This window comes from Palaemon carinicauda, chromosome 45 (genome assembly GCF_036898095.1).
Source record: "Palaemon carinicauda isolate YSFRI2023 chromosome 45, ASM3689809v2, whole genome shotgun sequence".
Lineage (NCBI taxonomy): Eukaryota > Metazoa > Arthropoda > Malacostraca > Decapoda > Palaemonidae > Palaemon > Palaemon carinicauda.
Genome location: NC_090769.1, coordinates 20,595,963 through 20,607,977, shown reverse-complemented (window position 1 = coordinate 20,607,977; position 12,015 = coordinate 20,595,963). Strand labels below are relative to the sequence as shown.

General features: G+C 36.5%; 2 protein-coding genes across 5 annotated transcripts in view; one reads left to right on the top strand and one right to left on the bottom strand.

Moving 5' to 3' along the window:
- Positions 1-12,015, bottom strand: part of LOC137634690 (uncharacterized) — a 49,454-nt gene that overhangs the window by 36,385 nt on the left and 1,054 nt on the right. Inside the window, exons 3-5 of one of the 4 annotated variants that reach the window (XM_068367175.1) lie at positions 10,712-10,800; positions 9,835-9,911; positions 8,712-9,716 (exon numbers count right to left, since the gene is read on the bottom strand). In XM_068367175.1, coding sequence (XP_068223276.1) covers positions 9,707-9,716; positions 9,835-9,911; positions 10,712-10,800 — 176 coding nt within the window. In that variant the 3' untranslated portion in view covers positions 8,712-9,706. Of the gene's footprint in view, positions 1-8,711; positions 9,912-10,711; positions 10,801-12,015 lie in introns of those variants that run through there. The other 3 variants (XR_011042561.1, XM_068367174.1, XM_068367176.1) reach the window with 3 other exon arrangements.
- On the top strand, positions 3,457-4,686 carry LOC137634962 (uncharacterized). Its single transcript, XM_068367529.1, has 4 exons — positions 3,457-3,578; positions 3,814-3,946; positions 4,169-4,251; positions 4,485-4,686. Exons 1-4 carry the CDS (start codon positions 3,576-3,578, stop codon positions 4,569-4,571), a joined length of 306 nt encoding a protein of 101 aa, XP_068223630.1. The 5' UTR covers positions 3,457-3,575; the 3' UTR covers positions 4,572-4,686.

Genomic DNA, 12,015 nt, shown 5'->3' with positions numbered 1-12,015 from the left:
TAGCCAATCATTTGTTCACGAAATAAGCTCCACCCCCTGATGACGTCATAGCCAATCACGTTGTCATCCCTTAAAAATTTCACTCTGAACTAAACTATGACCACTTTATGGGGATGTGTTGTAAATGTTGATAAAGTGGGATAAACCATGATTAGTTATGACGTCATCAGGGGTGGCTCTTATTTCGCCCAAAATTTCTACAGCGACTATTTATAAAATGAAATTTTTTATGTTTCCTATGACATAATAGGTATCAACAACATCAAAAGCATCTGTTTCTAGTCCATTGCAGAAAAAAGGCCTCAGACATGTCAATTCATGTCTGGAGTTTGGCCAATTTTAATCACCCCGAAGGCCAGCGCGGATTGGTGATGGTGGGAAATTTTTGTCTGATCGCTTACAGCAAACCAACACTTTCTGAGTGGGGTACCTTAACGTGGCGATAACGTTTTGTGCATCGCCATGCAAAACTGTACTAGTGGGGGCCACCCGTACTTGTTTGGCTTGCTATGCTAGGTGTGTGTGTGTATATATATATATATATATATATATATATATATATATATATATATATATATATAATGAAAAAATTTGCACATTTAGACGTGTTTTTCATATTCATATACACCATATATTATATTCCTAATATCTGGATTCTCTCTTCCTAGCGATCATTGACCCAAGGGGGAATCAATTCAAGGATAATAGCTTCTATTCGGCCGCGGAATCAAACCCGGACCCAAGAAACTGAGGTTCCATTTCGGCTGAGTTGCTGTCAGTGGAACTTCAGTTTCTTGAGCCCAGGTTCGATTCACTGGTCGACCACAAGCTAAGACCGGGGAATCGAACCCGGGACCAAGGAACTGAGGTTCCTTTTCGGCTGAGTTGCTATGTCAATGAAACCCCAGTTTCTTGGGCCCGGGTTCGATTCCCCAGCCGAATAGAAGCTATTACCTTTGAGTTGATTCCCCCTTGGGTCTCTGATACCGAGGTAGAGAGAATCTAGATATTAGGAGGAGTATAATATATACATATATATATATATATATATATATATATACTGTATATATATATATGTATATATATATATATATATATATATATATATATACATATATATACTTACATATACATATATATGTATATATATATCCCTAAACCTGGTGAAACGTCTAAGACTGAGTTTCAACAAGATAGATAGAAGGGTTTATGTGTGCATTCCAAGGATAAACACATTCAACACTGTGGTAACACATTGCAACTATATACAATAAACATTTAAATACCCGACCTGCTGCTTTACGATGTGAATCTATTTTTCACTCACAGATTTTGCTTGCAATAATAAGCTCAGATTTTGCATTCCTGCGAAAAGTGTTGACGCTTTCATTTGGTAACCCATTCAAGCGGGTCTTAATTTCTCAGGCAATGTTGAAAACCTATTGATTATTTATTTGAGTAAAATTGTTTTTACCAGATGGATTCTTGATAGTCATTCTAAATTTTGATACTTTCATTGAGTGAGTAATAAAAACTATATGTTTAAGGGCCGCTCATGAATGGCAGAGTCAAGGGACAGTGACAACGTCCTAGATGTGTGTGTGTTCAGTAAATTGTATACAGATAATTATATGGCTGGAATAAAATTAGCAAAACAATTGTCAGTCTTTAGAGGGAACGTATATAGGACTTGGGGGGTTATATTATTATTATTATTATTATTATTATTATTATTATTATTATTATTACAAGGTAAGCTAGATCCCTAGTTGGAAAAGCAAGACGCTATAAGCCCAAGGGCTCCAACAAGCAAAAATAGCCCAATTCCAGAGTCAAAAACATTTTCAATTCCCGTGTCAAAAGAATTTTTAATTCCAGTGTCAAAAGCATTTTCAATGTCCAGTGTCGAAAGTATTATTTCTATTTTCACGCATTTTCAACAAATGCTCAAAACTCCATCATCCAAAGATTGCGTTTCCTTCAAGCAGCGTCTATTAAAAAAAAGAAAAAAAAACATTTCGATATTCAGAAATATTTTGAAATAGAATATTTGAAACATCAACTTCGGTCATAAGTTGTAAATTTGACCCAATTCTACGTCTATGAGGTCGCGTGATGTCCTTAAAAGAAAAACTGAAAGTTTTCCTTTCATATTTATTGATATAAATAGAAGTAGAGGTTCATAGATTCCCTTAGAATGTCAAAAATGAAAATAATTTTTATGCCCCAAAAGCTTAAAAGTGGTATCATACAATTATCTACTTCCATTGTGTATTGTAAATACCCAAATCTATCTAATTTTCCAAAATAAGTTTTCCGGATAGTCTGGAATTTGAATTCCAAAATAGATTTTGCGTTTGCACTGGGCTATTTTTCACTGTTGGAGTCCTTGGGCTTATAGCATTCTGCTTTTCCAACTTGGGTTATAGCTTAGCTAGTAAGAATAATAATAATACCATTAGAAAAAAGAACTAAATTATAAATAATGAAATACAATAAACACTCATGCATATGTATACAGGATTTAAATGTATGTCAATGTATGGTTATGATCTTCTAATATTATTATTATTATTATTATTATTATTATCATTATAATTACTATTACTAGCTGAGTTACAATCCTAGTTGTAAAAGCAGGATGCTGTAAGCCCAAGAGATCCAACAAGGAAAATAGCCCAGTGAGGAAAGGAAATAAGAAAATAAATAAACTACAAGAAAAGTAATCAACAATTAGACTAAATATTTCAAGAACAGTAACATGAAATATATATCTTTGCTGTATAAACTGTAAAAAACTTACAAAAAAGAGGAAGAGAAATAAGAAGGAATACTGTGCCCGAGTGTACCCTCAAGCAAGAAAACTCTACCCCAAGACAGTGGAAGAAAATGAAACAGAGGCTACGGCACTACCCAAGACTAAAGAACAATAGTTTGATTTTGGAGTGTTTTTCTCCTATAAGAGCTGCTTACCATAGCTGAGGAGTCTCTCATACCCTTACCATGAGGGAAGTAGCCACTGATCAATTACATTGAGGAAGTTAACCCCTTGAGCGAAGATGAATTGTTAGGTAATCTCAGTGTTGTCAGGTGTATGGAGACAGAGACGAATGTGGAAAGAATAGGCCATACTCTTCGGTGTATGTGTAAGCTAAGGAAAAATGAGCCGCAACCAGAGAGAGGGATGCAATATTGTACTGTCTGGCCAGTAAAAGGACCCAATGACCTGATATTTTTCGAAATTACGAGTCACATAATAAACATCCATGTTATGGCACTTATCTCTCTTCCTTTTACGCTGCTGTCGGGGAAACTCTAGGAAAACTGAGTTGAGACTGTTCGCCAACCTGGAATAATACTTTTCTCCGTCTCTTCATGCAAATAAAGCTCTTAGAAGTCTGGCTCTAGAGGTGATATTTGCGTGAATACTCTCCCCGTTGCTTATTCTCGCAATATCAGACTAACTGGCAACTAAGATTGAGTTCATCCCATAAATAGAGAGCGATTCTTGCAGAGGGACACACTTGCCTCTTGAACACTCCCCGTGAAAGGAAGCATCAAACTCACTCATCAAAATGGTAACTATCAGATTAGTTTCTATTGTTTAAAGATTATTAATTTGAAGATTAATTAATCAAAAAAAGATTCTAAATCACGGTTTGCAATAGATACCGAGGAGAATATTTGACTTTGTTTCAAAAGAATGAATAACATTTTTCGAACATTTATTAATTGTAGAATCTTTGGAGAAATATTACGGTGATCCAAAGTGGAAAAAACGAATCAGTTGACAATAATCTTTTTTATTTCCAGAATGGTCTATTGTTGGCTCTCATGACTGTCCTCCTGGTGGGCGTGGCCACTGCCAAACCTCAAGGTCACCCAAATAACTGCAATAATTGGTGCAGGGACAGTTTGGGTCGTCTCACCTGCTGCTCCAAACTCCGTAAGTTTTACAAGTTGTCTCTCCTCTTAAAAACTCTTACTTTGTCTATTGCATTTTGCTTTATTCTTCCTTCTTGTAGACTATAATCAAAGTAATTTCAACATATTTTTATCTCAGAACAGACAAAGTTGTTTAACACCTTTCCATACCAAAGTTTTTAATGAAATTTATACTGCAGAGTTCCTTGTGTTCTTAGTACATCGTTTCTTATTTTGTCAACAGCAAAATGTCCTGTCGATAATCGGAAACCAGGAGATTGCAATCGGCCATTAGGAGCAGCAGCTGCAGCCGTTTCTGGTCCTTTCGTAAGTAACACCAAAATTGGTTTGGTTCTTTTGTTTTATACTTTCTTTCCTCTCAGTTGTCTGTAGACATCATTCACATCTCGGATGAGCATAATTATTTGGTTTCATTTGAAATAGATGAAATATTTTGTATTAGTAGAAACAGTATTTATACGGTTTAGTTTGAGAGTTAAAAGGCTGCATTTCACTTTTCATTTTGGCTCATTGTTTAATTATTCATTATTCATTTCCAGAGATGCTCAGATGACAGTTCTTGTGGGCGAGGCGCCATCTGTTGTCCAGACAAGTGCATCGGATACACCGTCTGCAAAAATCTTTAAATGACTTCTCCAAACTTCCAGAGGCATTTGAACATACAGGCCTGACCATGTGCATCTTTGTTGTGGATTCTAAATATCTGTTTTTGTTTTAAAAGGTTATTGTTGTTACTTCTAATGCTTGTGTAATTCATCATCAAGTTTTTATTGCTATTGTTAATTTGCTGTTCAAGAGAAATTAATTAAAAATATGAAAAAAAATGAAGGTTTTTCCATTCTAATAGCACCCATTAACTTAGGGACTACACATGATATGAAAGTGAAGGCCATCAAGTTTAAAGGTTTAAAGACCGCTTTTGCATGGCAGAGGAAATTCACAGTGACATTGCCTTATCAAGCAGAACAATGCCTTAGAGACTGACCATATCATATATATATGATCAGCACCGAAGCTAGGACCAAGGAGGGCCAGGCAATGCCTGCTGATGACTAAGCAGATAAACCTATAGGCTCCCGCCCAAACCCCCATCCTAAGCTCTCAAGGATGGTGAGGTTGCAGCATCCAAAGGAACTACCGAGTTTGACTCAAACTCCTGTTTCGCGATCCCCAGGCAGGGACGTTATCACTTAGGCGACAACCCTAGATTACAATTACTTCTTGGCAGCTTTTAAACTGTAACGTTCACTACTGGTCCTTGTTCGTTTGAATGCAGAATTGTAAAAAGTCTTATCTTACCCTGGTAAAAGTCGTATTTAATACTTGTAAAAAGTCGTATCTCCTACTGGTAAAAAGTCGTATTTTACACTGGTAAAAAGTCATAATTTAGACTGGTAAAAGGTCTTATATAAGACTGGTAAAAAGTCTTATTTTAGAATGGTAAATAGTCTTATTTAGATGTAATAGTCGTATTTCAGACATAAAAAGTCGCATTTCCGACTGGTAAGAAGTCATATTTCTGACTGGTAAAAATTCGTATTTCAGACTGGTGAAAAGTCGTATTTTTTACTGGTGAAAATTCATATTTCAGACTGGTAAAAAGTCGTATTTTTGACTGGCAAGAAGTCGTATTTCAGACTGGTAAGAAGTCGTATTTCCGACTGGTAAAAGACGTATTTCCGACTGGTAAAAAGTTGTATTTCCGACTGGCAAAAATTTGTATTTCCGACTGGTAAGAACTCGTATTTCCGACTGGTAAAAGTCGTATTTCCGTCTGGTAAAATGTCGTATTTCCGACTGGTAAAAAGTCGTATTTCCGACTGGTAAAATGTCGTATTTCCGACTGGTAAAAGTCGTATTTCCGACTGGTAAAAAGTCGTATTTCCGACTGGTAAAAAGTCGTATTTCCGATTGGTAACAGTCGTATTTCCGACTGGTAAAAAGTCGTATTTCCGATTGGTAACAGTCGTATTTCCGACTGGTAAAAAGTCGTATTTCCGATTGGTAACAGTCGTATTTCCGACTGGTAAAAAGTCGTATTTCCGATTGGTAACAGTCGTATTTCCGACTGGTAAAAAGTCGTATTTCCGATTGGTAAAACACATATCTCCGACTGGTAAAAAGTCGTATTTCCGACTGGTAAAAGTCGTATTTCTGACTGGTAAAAAGTCGTATCTCCGACTGGTAAAAGTCGTATTTCCGACTGGTAAAAAGTCGTATTTCCGACTGGTAAAAAGTCGTATTTCCGATTGGTAACAGTCGTATTTGCGACTGGTAAAATGTCGTATTTCCGACTGGTAAAAAGTCGTATTTCCGGCTGGTAAAAAGTCGTATTTCCGATTGGTAAAAGTCGTATTTCAGACTGGTAAAAAGTCGTATTTCCGACTGGTAAAAGTCGTATTTCTGACTGGTAAAAAGTCGTATTTTCGACTGGTAAAAGTCGTATTTCCGACTGGTAAAATGTCGTATTTCCGACTGGTAAAAAGTCGTATTTCCGACTGGTAAAAAGTCGTATTTCCGATTGGTAAAAGTCATATCTCCGACTGGTAAAAAGTCGTATTTCCGACTGGTAAAAGTCGTATTTCTGACTGGTAAAAAGTCGTATTTCCGACTGGTAAAAGTCGTATTTCCGACTGGTAAAAAGTCGTATTTCCGATTGGTAACAGTCGTATTTCCGACTGGTAAAATGTCGTATTTCCGACTGGTAAAAAGTCGTATTTCCGGCTGGTAAAAAGTCGTATTTCCGATTGGTAAAAGTCGTATTTCAGACTGGTAAAAAGTCGTATTTCCGACTGGTAAAAGTCGTATTTCTGACTGGTAAAAAGTCGTATTTCCGACTGGTAAAAGTCGTATTTCCAACTGGTAAAAAGTCGTATTTCCGAGTGGTAAAAATTCGTATTTCAGACTGGTAAAAAGTCGTATTTCCGACGGGTTAAAAGTCGTATTTCCAACGGGTTAAAAGTTGTATTTCAGACTGGTAAAAAGTCGTATTTCAGACTGGTAAAAAGTCGTATTTTTTACTGGCAAGAAGTCGTATTTCCGATTGGTAAGAAGTCTTATTTCTGACAGCAAAAAAATCGTATTTCCGACAGGTAAAAATTCGTATTTCCGACTGGTAAAAAGTCGTATTTCAGACTGGTAAAAATTCGTATTTACGACTGGTAAAAATTCGTATTTCAGACTGGTAAAAGTCGTACTTCAGACTGGTAATAGGTCGATTTTCCGACTGGTAAAAAGTCGTATTTCAGACTGGTAAATATTCGTACTTCCGACAGGTAAAAGTCGTATTTCCGACTGGTAAAAATTCGTATTTACGACTGGTAAAAAGTCGTATTTCAGGCTGGTAAAAAGTATTTCAGACTGGTAAAAAGTCGTATTTCCGACTGGTAAAAATTCGTATTTACGACTGGTAAGAAGTCGTATTTCAGACTGGTAAGAAGTCGTATTTCCGACTGGTAAAAAGTCGTATTTCAGACTGATAAAAGTCGTATTTCAGACTGGTAAAAATTCGTATTTAAGACTGGTAAAATGTCGTATTTCCGACTGGTAAAAAGTCGTATTTCAGATTGGTAAAAGTCGTATTTCCGACTGGTAAAAATTCGTATTTCCGACTGGTAAAAGTCGTACTTCTGACAGGTAAAAGTCGTATTTCCGACTGGTAAAAATTCGTATTTCCGACTGGTAAAAGTCGTACTTCTGACAGGTAAAAGTCGTATTTCCGACTGGTAAAAATTCGTATTTCCGACTGGTAAAAGTCGTACTTCTGACAGGTAAAAGTCGTATTTCCGACTGGTAAAAATTCCTATTTCAGACTGGTAAATATTCGTATTTCCGACTGGTAAAAAGTCGTATTTACGACTAGTAAAAAGTCGTATTTCAGACTGGTAAGAAGTCGTATTTCCGACGGGTAAAAAGTCGTATTTTTGACTGGCAAGAAGTCGTATTTCCAACTGGTAAGAAGTCGTATTTCCGACTGGTAAAATGTCGTATTTCCGACTGCTAAAAAGTCGTATTTCAGACTGGTAAAATGTCGAATTTCCAACAGGTATAATGTCATATTTCAGACTGGTAAGTTTTACAGCATGGCTATGTTTCCTATTGTTGCAACTCCTGTCATTTCCTGTTCCCCGACTTCAGAATGGGGATACATTGCATGCGATACACCGCTGTATATAGGATCCCCATCGCAGAGGGCAAGTTGCGACAACTCAGTTGGTCGGGCGCTTTGCGATAGTGATCTTTGCGTACGCGATATACAGCGATATGGATCGCAGCATGTGTGATCCAGGGGACTCCCTTTTATATAAAAAGGCACCACCAATCAATTGTCCTTAGAATATTATTTCCAATTAAAGAAAGGAAAAATACTACTTAATTTTAAATTTATATTTATCATTAGTATTTTTTCTTTTTTTTTAGTTTTTCATATGCATTTTTTCAATCCCTTTTTACCCATTATTATGTAAAACTTCAAGATCCAAAATTCACCCTTTTTATCGACTTGTTTTTTATATATTTATTTACTTTTAATGAACACATGCTTGACACTTTCTCTCTCTCTCTCTCTCTCTCTCTCTCTCTCTCTCTCTCTCTCTCTCTCTCTCTCTCTCTCTCTCTCTCTCTCTCTCTCTCTCATGAATAGGATCTTTTAATGAAACAAATAGAGTAGACAGCTATCCGTGTGCAGTGATTATACACATGCACACACTCAAACACACACACACTCACTTTGAGATAGATTCCGGTATATAATTCTTATAGTTCTTATTATAATTTGATATATAATACTAGATTTTAATCATAATTAGTCAATGCAGTGCTCAGACACAAAGCACGACTGGCGATGGCGTACTTGTTGTTGTTGGGGTATTAAAGCCAACACTTGTTGTTGGCACGGGCCTTTCCCTTGGTTGGCCCGTAGTAAGATGGCGTACTGCCGCTCCCACTTTATATAACAGTGCTGAACGCATGCGCAGTGATGTATGTTGCCACATCTCCCATAGGAAGGTATACTGTACTGCATATATAGTTTTGAGAGGCGATTAGGTTAGCAATAACGGCAGAACAGAACACGGATAAAGCGATGCTTATCTCCTTGCACACGTTGTACCACAGGTGCCCGACTATCATCGCACACTAAGCGAAAAAATGGAGAATGTTTCATTCTGTCCGCCAGTGTTGCGACGGAGCGTGGCAACCCGGGATGTATCGCACACGTGATGACGCTAAATCCGGGGGATTTAGCACGAAAAACACCCAGGATGAATGGGGATGTAAGGCGATATGCTCAAAATTTAGCTAAAATCCACATTTCACCGCATCGCCAAAGTGTGACGCCATAATAAGCGTTCTCTATCTTGAGGTTACACCCAGACACGCTATTCTATCTGTTTCCTTATTCCCTTTTCTCAGTGGGCAACTTTCCATGTTGGAGCCCTTGGGCTTAAAGCATCTATCTTTTCCAACTAGCGTTGTAGCTTAGCTAGTAATAATGCTAATATTAACATAGCCTTGCTATTGAAGGAAATGTTTGTGAAACCAAGTTTATGGTAAAACATTTATAAAAGATGGACAACCTTTACATAATAGCATTTTAACAATAAAAAAAATAAATATAACAGGTTAACATTTTCTTTTGTTGACGTTTTTAAAGTTTAGAATTTAATCTATTTGAAAAGAAATGCCGCAAAACTCCTTTAGCTCGAAGGCATCAATCAAAGATGAGGACTGGACATGTTGTGGAAGACACAGCTCAGTACATTCAGACGTTGTCTTGGACTTGTGCAAGACACAGCTCAGTACATTCACTTATGGAAGGCACAACTCAGTACATTCAGGCGTTATCTTGGACGTGTCATGGAAGGCACAACTCAGTACATTCAGACGTTGGTACATTTCTTGTACTGGAGGCAACTGTCCCAACAACAGAGGGCACCGGCGTGACAGTCCAGGTCTCTTGAGCAGGGCTGAAAGAAGAGGATGATATTGCTTTTAATACTTGACTTACTTTGATGGCTGTTTTTCAGGTCCCGTACAGCAGGGGAACCCCACTCTCTACAGGACATCCACTGCCATTTTATCTTGTTTGTTCAGAGTACTCAACATTGCGATTCACATATTGCTCATTTACTGTTGAATTGCTACTGTCAAACGACTCACAGAATCATTTAAAGTTAAATTTTCACTGTCAAACGACTCGCAATTAAAAAAGTCTTCACTTTCCTCTTGAAAGCCTTAATGTCCTCAACCATTTAAAAATACCTTCAACTCGATTGCAGTCGAAAACCACACTTTGGTTATTAATCAATGGATTGTTTTTACAAACCAAGATTATTTCCAAACCAAGATGAAGCTGCCAATTTTTTTTTTGAAAAGTTAAAAAGGTTCTGTAGCTGGTCGATTGATTTTTGGTAACATTGCACTATTATTATTATTATCATTATTATTATTACTTGGTAAGCCCCAACCCTAGTTGGAAAAGCAGGATACTATAAGCTCAGGGGCTCCAACAGGGAAAATAGCTCAGTGAGGAAGGAAACAAGGAAAAATGAAATATTTTAAGAAGAGCTACAATATTAAAATAAATATCACTTTATAAACTATAAAATTTTAACAAAACTAGAGGAAGAGAAATAAGATATAAGATAGAAGAGAGTAGTGTAAGAATTATATAAATTCTCTCGTTCTAAACCCAGTCTGATTGTTTCATTGATTGTTTTAGAAGACAATGTTCCTAAACCAAAATAAAACGGCTTATTCAACTCACCAGAGGACCTGAAACAAATCCTCCTGCACCAGGAGAATGTAAGGGCCTATTACAGTCCCCAGGTTTACGGTTATCAACTGGACACTTAGCTGGAAGAAAAAAAAAACGAATTCATGTAACGTGATATGTGATACTTGCAATCAACAAACATTTTATTTGATCATCAATGTATTGTTAACATTCTTGCAAGAGGGATAAAGGCAGCCTCGAGGGAATTGATGTTTTTTTTTTTTTTTTTTTTAATGGTTGATTTGGATGACATAACTTAGAGGTGTGACTCCCTTATATTATTATTATCGCTCACTAAGCTACAACCCTAGTTGGAAAAGCAAGATGCTATAGGCCACGGGGAAAGTAGCCCAGTGAGGAAAGGAAATAAGGAAGTAAATAAGCTACAAGAGACGTATTGAACTTCTAAAAGAAAATATCTAAAGAACAGTCTCAACAGATGATACCGCTCCCTCAAAAAGGTCTATTTTATATTACAGTCGCCAAAAATTCATAACTGGTCTTCCAGAAGATTAAAATTACTGTCAAATATTTGCTCAGACAGCATCTATAACGTTTAAAACGCTTCCAGAAGATTAAAATTACTTCCAGATATTTGCTAAGACAATATCAATAACGTTTGAAACACTTCCAGAAGATTAAAATTACTTCCAGATATTTGCTAAGACAATATCAATAACGTTTGAAACGCTTCCAGAAGATTAAAATTACTTCCAGAGATTTGCTAAGACAATATCAATAACGTTTGAAACGCTTCCAGAAGATTAAAATTACTTCCAGATATTTGCTAAGACAATATCAATAACGTTTGAAACGCTTCCAGCAGATTAAAATTACTTCCAGATATTTGCTAAGACAATATCAATACCGTTTGAAACGCTTCCAGAAGATTAAAATTACTTCCTGATATTTGCTAAGACAATATCAATACCGTTTGAAACGCTTCCAGAAGATTAAAATTATTTCCAGATATTTGCTAGGACAATATCAATACCGTTTGAAACGCTTCCAGAAGATTAAAATTACTTCCAGATATTTGCTAGGACAATATCAATACCGTTTGAAACGCTTCCAGAAGATTAAAATTACTTCCAGATATTTGCTAGGACAATATCAATACCGTTTGAAACGCTTCCAGAAGATTAAAATTACTTCCAGATATTTGCTAGGACAATATCAATACCGTTTGAAACGCTTCCAGAAGATTAAAATTACTTCCAGATATTTGCTAGGACAATATCAATACCGTTTGAAACGCTTCCAGAAGATTAAAATTACTTCCAGATATTTGCTAA

Coding starts and splice junctions, on each gene's coding strand:
- LOC137634962 (XM_068367529.1), top strand. Junction 3,947..4,168: donor CACCTGCTGCTCCAAACTCC/GTAAGTTTTACA, acceptor TTTTGTCAACAG/CAAAATGTCCTGTCGATAAT. Junction 4,252..4,484: donor CAGCCGTTTCTGGTCCTTTC/GTAAGTAACACC, acceptor ATTCATTTCCAG/AGATGCTCAGATGACAGTTC.